The sequence below is a fragment of the Diaphorina citri genome, unplaced genomic scaffold, assembly GCF_000475195.1.
Source record: "Diaphorina citri unplaced genomic scaffold, Diaci psyllid genome assembly version 1.1 scaffold8, whole genome shotgun sequence".
In the NCBI taxonomy this organism is placed as follows: domain Eukaryota; kingdom Metazoa; phylum Arthropoda; class Insecta; order Hemiptera; family Psyllidae; genus Diaphorina; species Diaphorina citri.
Window position 1 is genome coordinate 148,901 of NW_007377447.1, and position 18,974 is coordinate 167,874.

Below are 18,974 nucleotides of genomic sequence, written 5' to 3' on the forward strand. Positions count from 1 at the left end.
GTCAGCGGCGATAGTTCCCAATAGATTGTGGGACGATAAGACCTTAGCAGCTATATTTCCCTTCCCTTTGTCAAACCTCTTTAAAAAAGTCCTCCAGCCAGACTAAGCTTGTCTACTCCCTTCTCATGAGGGGCACAGTCGTCTTCCTGTTGGGAGCTACAGCGTACTGTGCGGGACTTGTAGCCTGGTCCACAGGTTGAGGAGCACTGGAATTGGAAGAAAGGGGGTTATTAATCAGCGGCGATAGTTCCCAATAGATTGTGGGCCGATAAGACCTTAGCAGCTATATTTCCCTTCCCTTTGTCAAACCTCTTTAAAAAAGTCCTCCAGCCAGACTAAGCTTGTCTACTCCCTAGAAGAAAGGGGATGAGACGATGAGTAGTCAGCGACGATAGTTCCCAATCCTAATAGATTGTGGGACGATAAGACCTTCGCAGCTACATTTCCCTTCCCTTTGTCAAACCTCTTTAAAAAAGTCCTCCAGCCAGACTAAGCTTGTCTACTCCCTGTTTAAAGGCTCTTAGCCAGCCAGATCTCTCTCTCTCTCTCTCTCTCTCTCTCTCTCTCTCTCTCAAAAAAACTCTTTACAAAACGAAGAAGAAAAAAAAAATCAGGCTCGGATATGATCACTAAATCACAATCAAGTCCAACCGGAATACTCACAGGTCCCCATTCGCCCATACTCCAGTATGCCGTCACATTGGGCTCACAGGGCCGGTAGCAGGGCTGCCTCGTAGCTATCTGATCTACACCAGGGCTGGTACTGGGCTCGTGAACACTATTCACAAGCTTGTTCTGTGATCTTAAGTACATGCTAGCTCGCGGATTAAACAAATTAATGTCGAGTAAATACTACAAAGTGCTTACTTTACTGCCCGTAGCCCAAACAGGTTGAGGGGTGGTTTCAGACTTTGAGGGGGTATGTATTTTCTGCCTGATCTAGCTAAAGAAAACCTATAGGAATTAGAATTTTTTTTTTTCGGAGCTACTGGCTAAAAAAAGCTATAGGTAAGATTTTTTCTGTTCTATCCGGCTATAGAAACAATTCCTAGGTATAAGAAATAAGAAAGTTTACACCTGAATTTCGAATAGGTATCTACCACAGATAGGTCGCTAGACATGAATGTTACATTAAATAAATTATTATAGGTATTAAAAATAAATAGGTAACAATTATAAATGGGAATGATAATGTGTGTTGTACTAATTATAATTGGAGTGACTAGGGCTTGTTATGCCTGTGACGGTGTAATGTAAAATCCGTGTTATACTAATTCAGTTTAAATTTTGGGAGAGAAGAAGAAAGGATGAGAAAATTAGGGTCATATTTAAACTCTAGCTTGGGAAAAAATGTAGGTACCTAGCTAGGTGAGTAGGATTTTTTTCAAGTAGTTATGTAGGTGTGGTATCTGTGGTATCTACCTATCTAGGTATATATTTAGAATTTTCAAAAGTTTTCCTGGGAAGCAAAAAGCAATGAACTGACTGTTCCTTATTTTCAATTAAACTGATGGTGGGATAATAAGACTTTTTATAGCCTATGCCGAGAGTACTTATAAGTAATAAATAATAGGTACTTATAGAGACGATGTGTGTGTTTAAATTAGATGTATTTAAATTAGATGACGATGTGTGTGTTTAAATTAGATGTATGTGTTTAAATTAACAATCTGCCCTCTGAAAAACAAAATTTAGATCGGAAATTCCATTGGTTCATCACTCAATCTATTCCATGAATCCCATTGGCCTATCACCACGACCCTGATCACTCATGTCTTTACTAAGAAACACTCTATGACTAACGGGGGCGCCTATCAATACAAATACTCATACATATTAAACCTATTAATTCAGGCTTTACTATACGAGCGTAAATAGCCCATCTGGAAAAATAGAGGGGAAATGTAATAAGAAATGCCTTTCAGTTTAATAAGATACAACAAAGACAGGAGAGAGAATAATTTCATTGACACACTTTTATTGAATGAGTGAAGGGACAAGGACGTATTCTCCAGCCTAGTTTGCTGGGAGGGTAGCGCGTCTGCCTTGTAAACGCTAGGCCGCGGGTTCGATTCCTAGGCCACTCGGGGCGGATTTTATTCTGAATGGATAAGTTTCGTTCTCGGAACGGCTGGCTTTGTCCTATCCTGTACTCTTTCTCCCCTTCGATTTCAGCAGTAAAATCTGTAAAATGTCGGATCATTAAAATTTATTTCCATACAAATACTGGCGGACAGGTAATGTTTACCTACCTCCTGCCTTCTGGTGAAAGAAAGGCAAATTGTGTTAATAGAAGTAATGAGAGATATCAACAAGGTTGTATGTCAGGATCGGGATTAGGAGAGAAAACTTATAAAAGAGCTTTTGTACGAGTGTAGTACACAATGTGTACTCGTCGAAATCATACGTAAAGGGGAAAGACAAGATTCGTCTCAATTCTAGGCAAAACATTAATCTTTTCTTTTTGATCTGACATGATTTTTACCCATTTGTCTGTTTTGTATAACTGAACTTGGAATGCAACATTGCCAAATAACTGTGCTAATGTTTTTCATGGAACAGAAGGCAACAGTCAGCCATTTAAACCTTAGCTATACGTAAATTAGCAATTATTCCAAGTAAATTAATTCAGATAAAAATAATAATGTAATAATTTTATCAAGACAATTACGATTAAAAGTTTTTTAAATTGGTGAGCTTTCGATGTCACTCAGGACATCATCATCATCAGACCAAGATAGATGTTGACTCTATCGCAACAGGAGTAGAAGTGCTTGGAATTAATTTTTTAAGCATTTCACGATTATCACAAAACAATTTTATTCCAAGTAAAGTTAGCTTGGAAATATCCGACAAGCCTTTGGAATTACTCATAGAAATTATAAAGTATTGAAACATTCCTAGTTCATGATTTAGTTTATCCTTTTTGAGATAACGTCTAATTTTTCAGAGGTAGGTACCTACCTATGCGATTCTCTATCTCCGGACCTGAGAAATATAGGAATAGGCCATTATTCATTTTACTTCCCTATTATCCCTACTTAACATTTCAACCACTTTAATGTTTACTTGTTTACTGATCAACCTATTGAACAAATAGTGCAGTTTCTATGTACCTACCTTGTCTAATTTCAGAGGTACCTACCTATGCGATTCTCTATCTCCGGACCTGAGAAATATAGAAATAGGCCATTATTCATTTTACTTCCCTATTATCCCTATTTAACATTTCAACCACTTTAATGTTTACTTGTTGACTGATCAACCTATTGAACAAATAGTGCAGTTTCTATGTACCTACCTATGTTGTGTACCTATTATGTAAGTCCTTTGTATGCTTGAGGTACCTACCTTTGTAAGAGTACCTACATGTTGTCAGTAATACTATCATGTCCTCATCATTACCTTATGAATCTACTAATGTACCTTCGGAAAATAAAAGCTCTCTTAATGAGAGCAGATCGGGAAATCTGAATCGTTTTCTAGGAATCGATTAAAGAGAATATTGTAGGTACAGATATAATTATGCAACTGTTTAGGTACATGTAAACCTACCTACCTTTATCTACGTAAAAGTTACTACATATTTATATTATAACTTAATTAGAAATAATGAAAATCAGCCAGCCTAGTTAGCTGGGAGGTTAGCTTGCACAGGTTTGTATTTTGAAAAACTTTTTTTGAAGACAGGGTTGCCAGCCTAGTTAGCCTAGCGCGTCTGTCTTGTAAGCGCTAGTTCACGGGTTCGATTCCCGCCCGTTTATGAATTTTATCCTAAACAGATAAGTTTCGATAACGGCTAGCTTTGTTCTATCCTGTCTTTCTTTCCCTTCACTTTCGGGACGATAAGAGCTTCATTAACGATAACACAGATACAGTTGTAAAATTAGGTAGGCTTGTCAGCATATTATACGAGTAAAATGGTACGATATCCGTGAATGTAAAAAAAGTTCCAAGGCTTTCTTCCTTCTCTTTTGAATGGGTCTTCTTCTTCTTCTTCTTCTTCTTCTTCTTCTACTCCGTCTTTTCCCGCTCAAGCAGGGTCGACGTTTTTAGTCAGTCTCTTCCAAGTGGCTCGGTCTTGTGCCTCTGCTGTCACACCCTTCTCTCTCATATCCTCTCACCCTTCATCCTTCTCTTTAAAATGGGTAATATTAATAGAATAGATGCTAATAGCGCGGTCAAACTTTCTTGACTTGGCGGGGCGGAGCGCTACCGCGCTCCTTAATAATATCTACTTACCTAAGTTAGAATTTGCAGGAAGGAAAGCCTCATTAGGCGACTCCATGGAGAGTTGGTACTCGTACTTTATACCAGGATTGGTCTGTTGAAACACAACCTGAAACCATAGGATAGTGCTAAAACATAAGCTAAAACCTCAGGACAGCTTTGGTATCCGGACCTAATCACATTTTTTTACTTTCTATTACCCTTACGTATAGGGAACCTATACAAGCTAATGAGAAAGTATTGCAATCGGTCCAAATTTTTTAAACTCCAAAGCTGTGTCCACACATAGTCGACGCCGTCGATCGACGTCAACTGAAACCGTACACTGCCTCGACAGCATAGGTCCACCTCTTCACCTTGTCGATCGATCAACGATCGATCAACGGAGTCCACTATGGTGTGGACACAGCTTTACATCAAAATCCTTTCTCTTTTTGGGGGTTTATAGTGGATGAAAGTTTTGAAAGTACTCTTTAATTTCTTACTTCCCTTATCCTAATAGGAAACTATGTAGTATGTTCAACTTACCATGAGATCCAAAGGTTCCGTCAAGGGTCCAGGTGACGACAGGTACTGACCCACATTATTACTTCCCCGCCTATATGTGAACTTGGTACCTGCACCTTCATAGTCTCCTGACCAGTTGATAGCCCAATCTCCGTTCAGAATGTACGACCCGTTCCGATACCGTAGGGCTGTGAAAGACAAAGCCAAACTTGATCAAACAAAATCAAATACCTATTAAGCCAACATAATTAACGGAAAATCAAGCCTTTTATTAATTTTATTACCGAACTTGATCAAACAAAATCAAATACCTATTAAGCCAACATAATTAACGGAAAATCAAGCCTTTCATTAATTTTATTGTAGGCATAGGCACCTAAAAAGGCTCAAACCTTGATAGATCAAGACCAAAAAAAATAATTTTACATCGATCAGGGCCAAAATAAAACCTTGATTAATGAAAACCAAGATAACATCAAAGCTTTATCAATCAAACACCAGAGAACCTTTGTTAATCAAGACCAAAAAAATTAATTTTTCATCGATCAGGGCCAAAATGAAATTTTGATTAATGAAAACCAAGATAACATCAAAGCTTTATCAATCAAACACTAGAGAACCTTTGTTGCTTTCGAATCAGTGGTTAAGCTCAAAGGCAAGTAATTTTATTGTTTTTCAATCCCACCCTTGCTTGTTTCAATATTGAAATTTATAAATCATTTGATGAGAGCAAAATCCTCAGGAATTTGACTTTTTTTGGAATTTGAACCCCCACTTGATTGCTTACCAGGTGAGCTCTCAACCAATTTGCTGTTGAGGCAATCTACTTATACCGGGGAGCTGGGGTTTACCAACTCGGGATTGAGAAGAAACCAGCATTTCCCTATGCTTAATACCTAGGTCAACCTCGGATTGAACTCAATCCTGAGACAATCCACGGTGGTAAAACTCGACCTTAGAAAAACAAAAGGTAAGTATCACCCTGAACAACTAACACGCTCGCATAAAATCTTGAACAGAAGGGTTGAAAACATATTGGAAGCAAGAAATATAAATGAATTTCCAATAAAAAAACATCGTGTATGAGCAGAAAAAAAGCTCCCTCTTTTTATTATTTGTTGTGTTCAAAATAAAATCTAATTGAAGTAAAAGCTCAAGCGGTCGTTATGCAATCGTCACGGGAGAAAAGCAGGAGAGTTACCTATGTATTTACGTCCTCTCCAAAGTCAAGAAAGAAGAAAATTAATTTCAGAATATTTTTATCGAGACCATTTCGGTTAGAAAGTTTTAAATTGAGCTTTCGATACCACTCAGGGCATCATCGTCAGACCCAGATAGATGTTGACTCTATCGCAACAGGAAAGAAATCCTCAGAACTACATTATCTAGCTCCTTTTGGCATTTTTCTCCCCCAGCGAAGTTTTTCGCTACCTTTTCTATACCTTTCGTACTTGAGTGCGAATTCACCGAGTTAAAAGTTCTGGCAAAGTTCCCAACTTGTGAAAAATATCCCTCGTTATTCGTTCGAAACTCTCCCTCCTATTTTCATCAGGTCTCACAGCGGGAAATTTATTACGAGATCAATTTTCCCTTTTTGCCGAGCAATGATTCCAAATCAATTTCCCCTTTTGCCAGAAATGATTGTGTTCGTCAATTAATTAAAAAGGAGAAGCCGTATATCAGCAAAAACAGAAGGTCTAAATGAGTTACGCCCAGATGTATTTACGTCCTCTCCAAATTCAAGAAAGAAGAAAATTAATTTCAGAATATTTTTATCAAGACCATTTCGATTAGAAAGTTTTAAATTGAGCTTTCGATACCACTCAGGGCATCATCGTCAGACCCAGATAGATGTTGACTCTATCACAGCAGGAAGGAAATCAGAACTACAGTATCTAGCTTCTTTTGGCATTTTTCTCCCCCAGCGAAGTTTTTCGCTACCTTTTCTATACCTTTCGTACTTGAGTGCGAATTCACCGAGTTAAAAGTTCTGGCAAAGTTCCCAGCTTGTGAAAAATATCCCTCGTTATTCGTTCGAAATGATTTGATTTTCTCTCCCTACAACTTAGCTCTCCCTCCTATTTTCATCAGGTCTCACAGGGGGAAATTTATTACGAGATCAATTTTCTCTTTTTGCCGAGCAATGATTCCAAATCAATTTCCCCTTTTTGCCAGAAATGATTGTGTTCGTCAATTAATTAAAAAGGAGAAGCCGTATATCTAGCTCCTTTTGGCATTTTTCTCCCCCGACGAAGTTTTTCGCTACCTTTTCTATACCTTTCGTACTTGAGTGCGAATTCACCGAGTTAAAAGTTCTGGCAAAGTTCCCAACTTGTGAAAAATATCCCTCGTTATTCGTTCGAAATGATTTGATTTTCTCTCCCCACAACTTAGCTCTCCCTCCTATTTTCATCAGGTCTCACAGCGGGAAATTTATTACGAGATCAATTTTCCCTTTTTGCCGAGCAATGATTCCAAATCAATTTCCCCTTTTTGCCAGAAATGATTGGGTTCGTCAATTAATTAAAAAGGAGAAGCCGTATATCAGCGAAAACAGAAGGTCTAAATGAGTTACGCCCACCGTTTTTATTAATGGGCTTTGGTATGGAACTTAATTAAGAGATTTCAAGTAGGTTAGACATACGGCGAGGTTCAATTGAACGTACAGTGTTTATGGCTCAATTAAAAGATTCGTACATTGGAGATATTGTTTCGATTGTGCGGCCACATTGATCAACTTCCAGTTATTGTTTCGACTCAACTTGCGGTCAATTGGATGAACTTCCAGGTACAAACGTGGTCAATAGTAATTTGTAATCAATGGGATTTCCTTTGTTCCTAAAGTAGAACAAGACTATAAGGTACCGACTTTCTGTCATTTGGGGAAATCGGGAGAAAATTTTCTTCACCAGCCTGGTTGGCTTGGAGGTCATCCCTTGTAAGCGCTAGGTCGCGAGTTCGATTTCCGCCAAGGTGAACTTTATAAGTACAGTAACAGATAAAGTTTGTTAATATTCAGAACGGCTGCCTTTCTCTTATCCTGTCAAATGTCTCTTTTTGATTCCAGGACGATGAGACCTTAGCAGTTAGAGTTCACTCTATAAAACCTCTAAAAAAAAATCTCTTGAAAAATCCCTTAATAAGCTTTTATCTTCAACTTAAGAGCCCATTTAACAATAGGAATTTTAATTGTGTTGAGCATAAATGCTTGTCACAAATATCGTTCCCCGATTATTACACCTAGATGAATTTTATGACTTGACTTGGACTCGAACCACCAAACCAACCTCCAGATTCAAAGTCCAACGCGTTAACAACTGCACCACTGAGGTTGGTGCTAGATCGTGAGTTCGATTCCCGCCAGGATGAACTTTATAAGTACAGTAACAGATAAAGTTTGTAATATTCAGAACGGCTGCCTTTCTCTTATCCTGTCAAACGTCTCTTTTCGATTCCAGGACGATGAGACCTTAGCAGTTAGAGTTCACTCTATAAAACCTCTAAAAAAATCTCTTGAAAATCCCTTAATAAGCTTTTATCTTCAACTTAAGAGCCCATTTAACAATTAGGAATGTTAATTGTGTTAAGCATAAATGCTTGTCACAAATATTTTCCCCCGATTATTACACCTAGATAAATTTTATGACTTGACTTGGACTCGAACCACCAAACCAACCTCCAGATTCAAAGTCCAACGCGTTAACAACTGCACCACTGAGGTTGGTCAGTGTGTAGGACTATTGCACCCCATTTTTGAAATACTCACCCAGGAAGTTAGTCGTGTGTTTCATCTCGGACACGGTGAGGTTACACGCGCCGCGCGGTATCTGCGTGATGAGGTTGTATCCACAAACGTGCTCAATAGTAATTTGTAATCAATGGGATCTCCTTTGTTCCTAAAGTAGAACAAGACTATAGTGTACCGACTTTCTGTCATTTGGAGAAATCGGGAGAAAAATCTCTCCACCAGCCTGGTTAGCTTTGAGACCATCCCTTGTAAGCGCTAGAATCAATAGTAATTTGTAATCAATGGGATCTCCTTTGTTCCTAAAGTAGAACAAGACTATAAGGTACCGACTTTCTGTCATCTGGAGAAATCGGGAGAAAAATCTCTCCACCAGCCTGGTTAGCTTTGAGACCATCCCTTGTAAGCGCTAGATCGTGAGTTCGATTCCCGCCAGGGTGAACTTTATAAGTACAGTAACAGATAAAGTTTGTAATATTCAGAACGGCTGCCTTTCTCTTATCCTGTCAAACGTCTCTTTTCGATTCCAGGACGATGAGACCTTAGCAGTTAGAGTTCACTCTATAAAACCTCTAAAAAAATCTCTTGAAAAATCCCTTAATAAGCTTTTATCTTCAACTTAAGAGCCTATTTAACAATAGGAATTTTAATTTTGTTAAGCATAAATGCTTGTCACAAATATCGTTCCCCGATTATTACACCTAGATAAATTTTATGACTTGACTTGGACTCGAACCACCAACCTCCAGATTCAAAGTCCAACGCGTTAACAACTGCACCCCTGAGGTTGGTCAGTGTGTAGGACTATTGCACCCCATTTTTGAAATACTCACCTAGGAAGTTAGTCGTGTGTTTCATCTCGGACACGGTGAGGTTACACGCGCCGCGCGGTATCTGCGTGATGAGGTTGTATCCCCCGGGTAGCAACGGTCTCGTGAACAGACCTGACACGAGCCGACAGGAACTGTTGTCCCCGCCACACACGCCGCACCGGTCCAGAGATTTCTCCGAGCCCACCACCCCATCGCAGCCCACTTGCTGAAACACAAATGATGGCTTATGTGAAAAGGTCGAAATTTCGACAAGGCCCCGGCCGACTTAACCTAAATCGGGAATTTCCAATTGGACACCATTAGAAAAGAACCATCCATAAAGAGAATTACCTACCTTATGGATGGTTTTTTTCTGCTTTAATGCTGTCCAAGCACCAGCCTACTGCCTAGTTAGCTTGGAGGGTAGCACGTCCACCTTGTAAGCACTAGGTCTCTGGTTCGATTCCCGCCCAAGGTGGATTTTATCCTAAACAGAGAGGGTTCGTTCTCGAAATGGCTGGCTTTCTTCTATCCTGTCTTCCTTCTCTCTTGACTTTCGAGGCGATAAGACCGCAGCAGTAACAGTTCTCTCTATGAAACCTCATCTGTTACAATTTCCTCTATAAAACCTTAAAAATATTATAAAAAGCGAGCCTCCCATTGAAAACCGCAGACCTATCTACATAGAATAGGGTAGGTACCTATATCTGCGTACTGTAAAATGCATCTATCAACTTTTAATCTTTTGAGTTATGACTGTCATGAGTTATGAGCTCACCAACAACTGATCAAAAATCTATAAAAAGAAGACTAGTAGGTTGGGCTGAGTTTTCTTCCCGGCTTGGTGCCCCGGGGCTCTGGGGGGAAGAGAACCACGCCCCATGATTTACTATCAGTGTTTCACTAGGAAAACTTTTACTATCAAAATAATTATGACGAACATAAATCCTTCATTACGTTCACTGTCTAGTATTTGATGAAAACTGGCGTCTCCACTAATCTTAATGGTGGATGTGACAAATTTACAAATTACAATACGCTAGTAGCCTGAATAGCTATAGGTACCTCAACACCATTAGGTAGTAAGTACATAAAGATGATGAAAACTGGGGTCTCCACTAATCATATATGTAGTTGTGGATGTGACTATTGGATTATGCAACCTGAATAGGACTGCCTGAAAACCACATAAAGACGATGTCTGTGAATATCTACAGACTATAAGACAGGTAGGTAGGATACATACTCATTGGTATTAATCAATGAGATAAGCTCATAAAATTAAAATAATTATTGATGAAGTTAAGGTTTGTCTCAAAGGAGTACTGCTAATACAATATGAACAATAGCATGAAGAAGAAGTACCTACTAACATCGCATGAACAAAGCACAGGATATAATGGAATGTTGCGAGTCTTCCTAAAACTGCAAGGCGAAATATTTCGCATGTTTGATAAACATTAGTTCGAATTCGAAACATGGCAATGTGTCAATAGCAGACTGCAGAGGCGTTCAAAATATTGATTTCCTTTCTAAAAACCGTGTAAAAATTAAAATTATTCGCATGAAGATCAAGCGCGCCGGGAGGCGCGCGAACGTCAAGAGTTCGCAGCATCTTGTAAAAGGGGGTTAAAATAAGTGAAAAAATGATCAAGATATAGAATTAGAATGTGTCTTGTTAATGAGAAGTTTTTCCTGGATTGTTTATCAACAAAAGTAGGGACCTACCTTAGTCAAAATATAAATCTGAAACCTAAAATTTACATTTATTGTTATGTCGGCACAAAAATTTGTGAATTATAATCTACGGGTACCCAATTGAATCGATTACAGGGGTTACAAACCCCAAACCATCCAAATCCAAACCTGAACCGGACAAGTCATCTTTTCTGCAAATAACTTCTCGATCTCTTTCTCCCATCTCTCTAAAGAACTAAAGATCTATAATTCATTCACATCAACATTCAAGCTCAAGCAGATTGAGAGAGAACTATTAGAGAGACAAGTTGTTCCAAGTTCACTTAAGTAGTCCTAATGAGATTAATGTAAACTTAATGGGCAAGTTTACTTTGGACCAATATGTTTTATGTGAATGATATATCTGTTGTACATGTTTTATTTATGTTAAGAGCGACAAGGCAATCATTTATCAGCGAATGGAGGCGGTTGGTGTGTTTTGGAAGGTGATGCTCAACGGAAAATGTGGTCGCTTTTGGATTTAGCTGATTTTACCTAGTCTTGACTGTAGATTCATGGCTCTTCTTTACAGTATCGTCGATGGTAAATTCCTAATTCGTTGGAAAAACAAATCGGTTTTATTGTTTTCCAGATAATGTAATAGGTATATTTTTTATCATGGAAACAGGCACCTTTGTACATTGATAGGTAGGTACATAATGTTAAGTTGTTCAGTATGTACATGTTAAATTGTTAAATTACATAGAGTTGGAGTAAATCGGTTTTATTGTTTTCCAGATAATTTAATATATTTTTTATCATGGAAATAGGCACCTTTGTACATTGATAGGTAGGTACATAATGTTAAGTTGTTCAGTATGTACATGTTAAATTGTTAAATTACATAGAGTTGGAGATGTCTTTTATACAATTTTAGAGCCGTCAAATTCTTGTTTGATTTGACTTTAACATCAATCCACCAGTTTGCTGACTGCCATCAGGTCAAATCATGGCACATACCTACCTCCTCTTTTTAGTTTATTCTTACACCTATACTTACCTGACTACAGGTTATAAGGTTTAGGTGCCCAACTAGTTAAGAACAAGTAATTAGCTTGCTTACTCTGGTCTCAATAAGAAGTTACTAATTAGTCTAATTGAGTTACCATTGATGAACCTTATTCTTGAAAGTTGAAAGGTTTTTCACTTTTCTAATAGGTAATTGAATTAGGAAACAAACAATAGCAAACATATTATTCCTGTGTAATATAATTTGTCGTCCCAACACAATGTGGGGATTCGTGGGATGGGTATGGCGATTATTGAGTAGGACAATGCCCATCAGATTATTTCATCTGATTTGAATTATGCCCCAGGCAAACTGTTCCGTTATTGCCATCAGGTCACATCATGGCACATACCTACATCCTCTTTTTAGTTTATTCTTACACCTATACTTACCTACCTACAGGTTATAAGGTTTAGGTGCCCAACTAGTTAAGTACAAGTAATCATCTTGCTTACTCTGGTCTCAATAAGAAGTTACTAATTAGTCTAATTGAGTTACCATTGATGAACCTTATTCTTGAAAGTTGAAAGGTTTTTCACTTTTCTAATAGGTAATTGAATTATGAAACAAACAATAGCAAACATGTTATTCCTGTGTAATATAATTTGTCGTCCCAACACAATGTGGGGATTCGTGGCATGGGTATGGCGATTATTGAGTAGGACAATGCCCATCAGATTATTTCATCTGATTTGAATTATGCCCCAGGCAAACTGTTCCGTTATTGCCAAACTTGATCAAACAAAATCAAATACCTATTAAGCCAACATAATTAACGGAAAATCAAGCCTTTTATTAATTTTATTGTAGGCATAGGCACCTAAAAAGGCTTAAACCTTGATAAATCAAGACCAGAAAAAATAATTTTTCATCGATCAGGGCCAAAATGAAACCTTGATTAATGAAAACCAAGATAACATCAAAGCTTTATCAATCAAACACCAGAGAACCTTTGTTGCTTTCGAATCAGTGGTTAACATGTACACAAAAATTCTCGTTGTTATCTTCTTATTGAATTAGGACCAGGTATGTACCTATTACAATTGATCGAACGAAGAGAATTAACTCGATTATTTGTGATTGGTATTGAACATACAAATTGGTATTAAATATAATATCTATAGATTTCTTTTTATGTAGGTATGATTACCTACCTTTCCCTTTTATTAAAAATTTATAGATATTATTAAAAATAGATAATAATATGAAGGTATAGCAGCTATTAATAGATGATTTTATAATTACGTTGCATGCGATTGGTACGATGTAAGTGGAATGGATTTAATTATCAAACTAATTAAATTATAAATTACACTAATAGACAAGAGCAGAATGTTGTGTTGATGGGATTTTTGTTTGGGACAGCAAGGGGTAATGTGTACGTATGAGTCTATTAAGTCTTATTTTGTTTAGGGTAGCTAGGGGAAATAGTTTAGTTGGGACGAGCGGGGGTAAGCTGATCAGAGGTGAATGGTGTGTTTTCACCCAGGATTTTCCTACATGTACGTCATAAGACGTGTTCACACATAGTTGACCGGCCCTTGATCGAATCAATCAACGTCGATCGATGTCGACTGAACCGTCCACACTGCCTCGATAACATAGCTTCTCCTCGACTATGTTTGGACACATACAAACAGTGGTTAAGCTCAAAGGCAAGTAATTTTATTGTTTTTCAATCCCACCCTTGCTTGTCTCAATGTTGAAATTCATAAATCATTTGATGAGAGCAAAATCCTCAGGAATTTGCCTTTTTTGGAATTTGAACCCCCACTTGATTGCTTACCAGGTGAGCTCTTAACCCATTTGCTGTTGAGGCAATCTACTTATACGGGGGTGCTGGGGTTTACCAACTCGGGATTGAGAAGAAACCAGCATTTCCCTATACTTAGTACCTAGGTCAACCTCGGATTGAACTCAATTCTGAGACAATCCACGGTGGTAAAACTCGACCTTAGAAAAACACAAGGTAAGTATCACCCTGAACAACTAACACGCTCGCATAAAATCTAATTTGCTGTTGAGGCAATCTACTTATACCGGGGAGCTGGGGTTTACCAACTCAGGATTGAGAAGAAACCAGCATTTCCCTATACTTAATACCTAGGTCAACCTCGGATTGAACTCGATTCTGAGACAGTCCACGGTGGTAAAACTCGACCTTAGAAAAACAAAAGGTAAGTATCACCCTGAACAACTAACACGCTCGCATAAAATCTCGAACAGAAGGGTTGAAAACATATTGGAAGCAATAAATATAAATGAATTTCCAATAAAAAAACATCGTGTATGAGCAGAAAAAAAGCTCCCTCTTTTTATTATTTGTTGTGTTCAAAATAAAATCTAATTTAAGTAAAAGCTCAAGCGGTCGTTATGCAATCGTCACGGGAGAAAAGCAGGAGAGTTACCTATGTATTTACGTCCTCTCGAAATTCAAGAAAGAAGAGAATTAATTTCAGAATATTTTCATCAAGACCATTTCGGTTAGAAAGTTTTAAATTGAGCTTTCGATACCACTCAGGGCATCATCGTCAGACCCAGATAGATGTTGACTCTATCGCAGCAGGAAGGAAATCCTCAGAACTACAGACTACAGTATCTAGCTTCTTTTTGGCATTTTTCTCCTCCAGCGAAGTTTTTCGCTACCTTTTCTATACCTTTCGTACTTGAGTGCGAATTCACCGAGTTAAAAGTTCTGGCAAAGTTCCCAACTTGTTCTGAATACCCATTGTAAAATGGGTCACCAGAGAAGTTTATGTTTTTTTTTTTCAATAGTTATGTTTATGTACACCTGAGTCTATAGGTATTACATTTTGGTACCTCCAGCTAGAATGCTAGATATTTGACTGAGCAAAGTAAGGGCTAATTAATGAATAATTTTACATTAAAATAGGATTCATTTTAAGGCTAATCGCTAATCACGGCTAAAGGTTAAAACCACTCTGTCGTATAAAGCTATAAAGAATGGTGTTTCTACCTTTATCCTTGCGAGGCTGTGCGTCCCGAAATAACAGAACGTAATGCTCCAGATGTCCAGATATCAACCACACAGAACGTCGCTTAACTTCGGGGACAAAGTGAGGTCTACTACACAGTTTTCAAAGGGTTCTTTCTGGTTTTAAAGAATAAGCACAAGTCCTCACAATGGTTGACTGCGGTTCAGGACGAGTCATGGCTGGAGACCATTACCCCGGTGTATGGTAGAAAAAAGATATCCTTTCTTTATTCTGCCATCACCATTCGGCTACAGCTGAAGCCGCACCAACAACAACAACAACAACAACAACAACAACAACAACAACAACAACACAGTGCACTGAACTACTAGTACCCGACCTACCTATCTCACGAGTATTCATGAGGCAATATGTTTCATTCAAAACCTGGATAGCAGTATTTCCCCAGTATAGGTGATAACGAGAAGGTTGGCGATTTTTTTTTTTTTTTTTTTTTTTTTTTTTTTTTTCTCAAAAGTGAGATAATCACTTGTGACTTACCTATTACCTAGGTATTTCTGCCCTGGCAACCTAAATGCTCGTCTGTTATGTTCGGTTTCCTAATACAAGACACAATAGCATCCCCTCCTATCTCCCTCTCGAATCCCTTTGGAAAAATATTCGTCCCCATTTTCACAACAAAACAAAACGGTGTGGAAGTTCGTGTACATTTTCCCGACAGAAGGAATTTCCTGCAACCACACAGGATCTGACTGGAGAACAAGGTTTCGTTCTTTCATTTCCTTTTGCCATCACCATCACCTTCTCCTCCATCACCATCACCTACTCCTCCTTCTCCTCCTACTCTTCCTCCTCCTCATCCTTCTTTTCCTCTTCTTCCTCCTCCTCCTCCTCCTCCTCCTTTTAATCCTTCTCTTCCTCCTTCTTTTCCTCTTCCTTCTCCTTCTTCTCCTACTCCTCCTTCTTTTCCTCCTCCTCCTTCTAATCCTTCTCCTCTTCCTCCTCCTTCTCCTCCTTCTACTCCTTCTTCTTCTCCTCTTCCTCCTTCCCCTCCACTACCACATTTCACTAAAAAAGTTATCCAAACCCTTCCTTGACGAAAAAGGAAAAGACTCCATCCCGAGTTCGTCTTTGTTAACAATATTGCCAAAACGGACAAGACAAACTTTTGGATATTTTTTATTCTGATTAAACTTTCTGAAAGCAAAAACTTTTTTCGCAGCTAATTGTCCAGAAATACCACCAGCTTTTGCCTGAGTTCCCAATTATTTCTACGAAAATATAAGTACCTAGACTCAGTTGTAAGTTCATATTTATTCCTCGTTCAAAGGTAATTTTTATTCCTGGCTTTCTTAGGTGCGATTTGCCGACAGTCAAATGAACTAAACTTTTGGATATTTTTTATTCTGATTAAACTTTCTGAAAGCAAAAACTTTTTTCGCAGCTAATTGTTCAGAAATACCAGCAGCTTTTGCCTGAGTTCCCAATTATTTCTACGAAAATATAAGTACCTAGATTCAGTTGTAAGTTCATATTTATTCCTCGTTCAAAGGTAATTTTTATTCCTGGCTTTCTTAGGTGCGATTTGCCGACAGTCAAATGAACAATGGCTAATTTTCCTGACCTCAAAAGGAATAGAACTCACGACCCCTAGACCCCTGGGTTAAAAACGAAGCAACCATTTCGCGGTTTGCGGCGTGCTCTATGATTCCCCACAGATAAAATTGGACACGAACAATAAAATATTCAACAGCTTTGTTATGTGTGGTTTGTATGGCAATAAAAATGAATGAAATGTTGATTTTTATTATTCGCTTTTTTTGGCACGAACCCAGGACTTTGCACTCCCCAGACCGCCATATGTCACCCTCACAATGAATCACAAGTCACACGCCATAAGTTTTATGGATTGAAATAATGACCATGTTGGTTTGTTGCATCTCGCAGAAAACAATAAAAGAAGCAGCAAAATTAGTGGATGTGCCAGTTTTACCGACACTATAAAACAATGTAAATCATTTCTAATGGTCGCCAAAGTGTGAGTTATGTGAGACTATAATAATATGATTCTATGAATCTGTGTAATGCTGAAAAAACTCTGTTAACTGTGGGAGTTGACCGTCCAAGAGTGGTCAAGAGTGACAAGACGCTTAGTGCAACCTGAATGGGCCAACTTCCAACCCTCCGACATAAACTCTGACTCTGCCTAGAAAGGAACCCCCAATCTCTGAGGTCTTTCGAGATATTTTGAAACTAAGCTAGAAGTAAGATCACAGGCCCCTGGTCCACAAATGTTGTTCGAGGATGGGAGGGGGCCCATATTTTATCATAGAGAGGTACCTAATTATGGCATATCAGCATAGGAAAGGTCGTAGTTATGGCATAATTTTATAGCTATATGTTTAGCTCCTAGGTAGAAAAACATCTGAGGGATATGCAGGTCACGCCTATCTAATGTCCCTCTTGGACTGGAGATTTTATCAAGACATTGAAGAACAAAATGGAAATGAAGATGATGAGGGCGGGAGAAAAGGGAATAATGCTGAAAAACACTGTTAACCGTGGGAGTTGACCGTCCAAGAGTGGTCAAGAGTGACAAGACGCTTAGTGCAACCTGGATGGGCCAACTTCCAACCCTCCGACATAAACTCTGACTCTGCCTAGAAAGGAACCCCCAATCTCTGAGGTCCTTCGAGATATTTTGAAACTAAGCTAGAAGTAAGATCACAGGCCCCTGGTCCACAAATGTTGTTCGAGGATGGGAGGGGGATAATTTTGGTGGACAAGCAAGACAGGTGCCGAAGATGCATAACGACGCGATGTGACGTGACGTGAAGCGACGTACTAAGTTAGGGAGATTGAGCTATATCTCTGAAGATATCCTGTGTAGGTAGCATTTTTAGATAGGTAAACAGTTATGCCTTAAAAGGTCAGAGAGGTAGGTATAGGTACCTAAAGTTATGGCATAACCGGTGCCGAAGATGCATAACGACGTGACGTGACGTGACGTGAAGCGACGTACTAAGTTAGGGAGATTGAGCTATACCTATCTCTGAAGATATCCTGTGTAGGTAGCATTTTTAGATAGGTAAACAGTTATGCCTTAAAAGGTCAGAGAGATAGGTATAGGTACCTAAAGTTATGGCATATTAGCACAGAGAAGTACCTAGTTATGGCATATTTTATCATAGAGAGGTACCTAATTATGACATATCAGTATAGGAAAGGTCGTAGTTATGGCATAAGTTTATAGCTATGTTTAGCTCCTAGGTAGAAAAACATCTGAGGGATATGCAGGTCACGCCTATCTAATGTCCCTCTTGGACTGGAGATTTTATCAAGACATTGAAGAACAAAATGGAAATGAAGATGATGAGGGCGGGAGAGAAGGGAGAAGAATGATTTATGTTGCTTGAAATTTGAATAATGATTTGACGTGAAAACATCACATGTCCCGCTTACTGCATTCTTATATATCATGTTATAAAACATTACATTATGTATTTATGTTTGATAATGTTATATTGTTATCATTATGTAATGACTAGCGGTTAGAAGACCTGAGAGGTGCTCGTGGGCTTTGTTTCACGGATGATCATGGGTCCTGAAATTGGCTGAAACTTTGGGCTAAAAGATTGTGCATTGGCAAACTATCACTAACACACAACCCCGACCCAAAGTTGTGACTTTAGATAGAAGGGGATTTAACTAATAAAAACCATTCGGGAGTTATCACACAATACACCAAAAGCCCACTCTTAGGCTTAGGTGTAGGGGCAAACAACCCTATAGGTCGGGTTCAGCTTATGCGAATCTAAGATCACTCAATACACGATTAACTAAATGTACAATCGCCAACAGCAAAATCTTTAGAGGTTACCTTTGTGCAGTTATTTCGGACTTAGCTTAGTGAGTTAGTGGGACTTTGTTCCGTTAGAATATTAGGTATATAATTACTACTGTCATTTTTACCTATG

At 38.5% G+C, this 18,974-nt stretch overlaps 1 protein-coding gene across 1 annotated transcript in view; it reads right to left on the minus strand.

Annotated features, from left to right (window-relative positions):
- The window catches only part of LOC103505004 (ADAMTS-like protein 4), a 198,539-nt gene that overhangs the window by 19,785 nt on the left and 159,780 nt on the right, over positions 1 to 18,974 (minus strand). The window contains exons 8-13 of the mRNA XM_026820284.1: positions 9,316 to 9,520; positions 4,759 to 4,925; positions 4,243 to 4,339; positions 3,146 to 3,169; positions 2,965 to 2,988; positions 664 to 818 (exon numbers count right to left, since the gene is read on the minus strand). Of these exons, the coding sequence (XP_026676085.1) occupies positions 664 to 818; positions 2,965 to 2,988; positions 3,146 to 3,169; positions 4,243 to 4,339; positions 4,759 to 4,925; positions 9,316 to 9,520 (672 nt within the window). The remainder of the gene's footprint in view (positions 1 to 663; positions 819 to 2,964; positions 2,989 to 3,145; positions 3,170 to 4,242; positions 4,340 to 4,758; positions 4,926 to 9,315; positions 9,521 to 18,974) is intronic.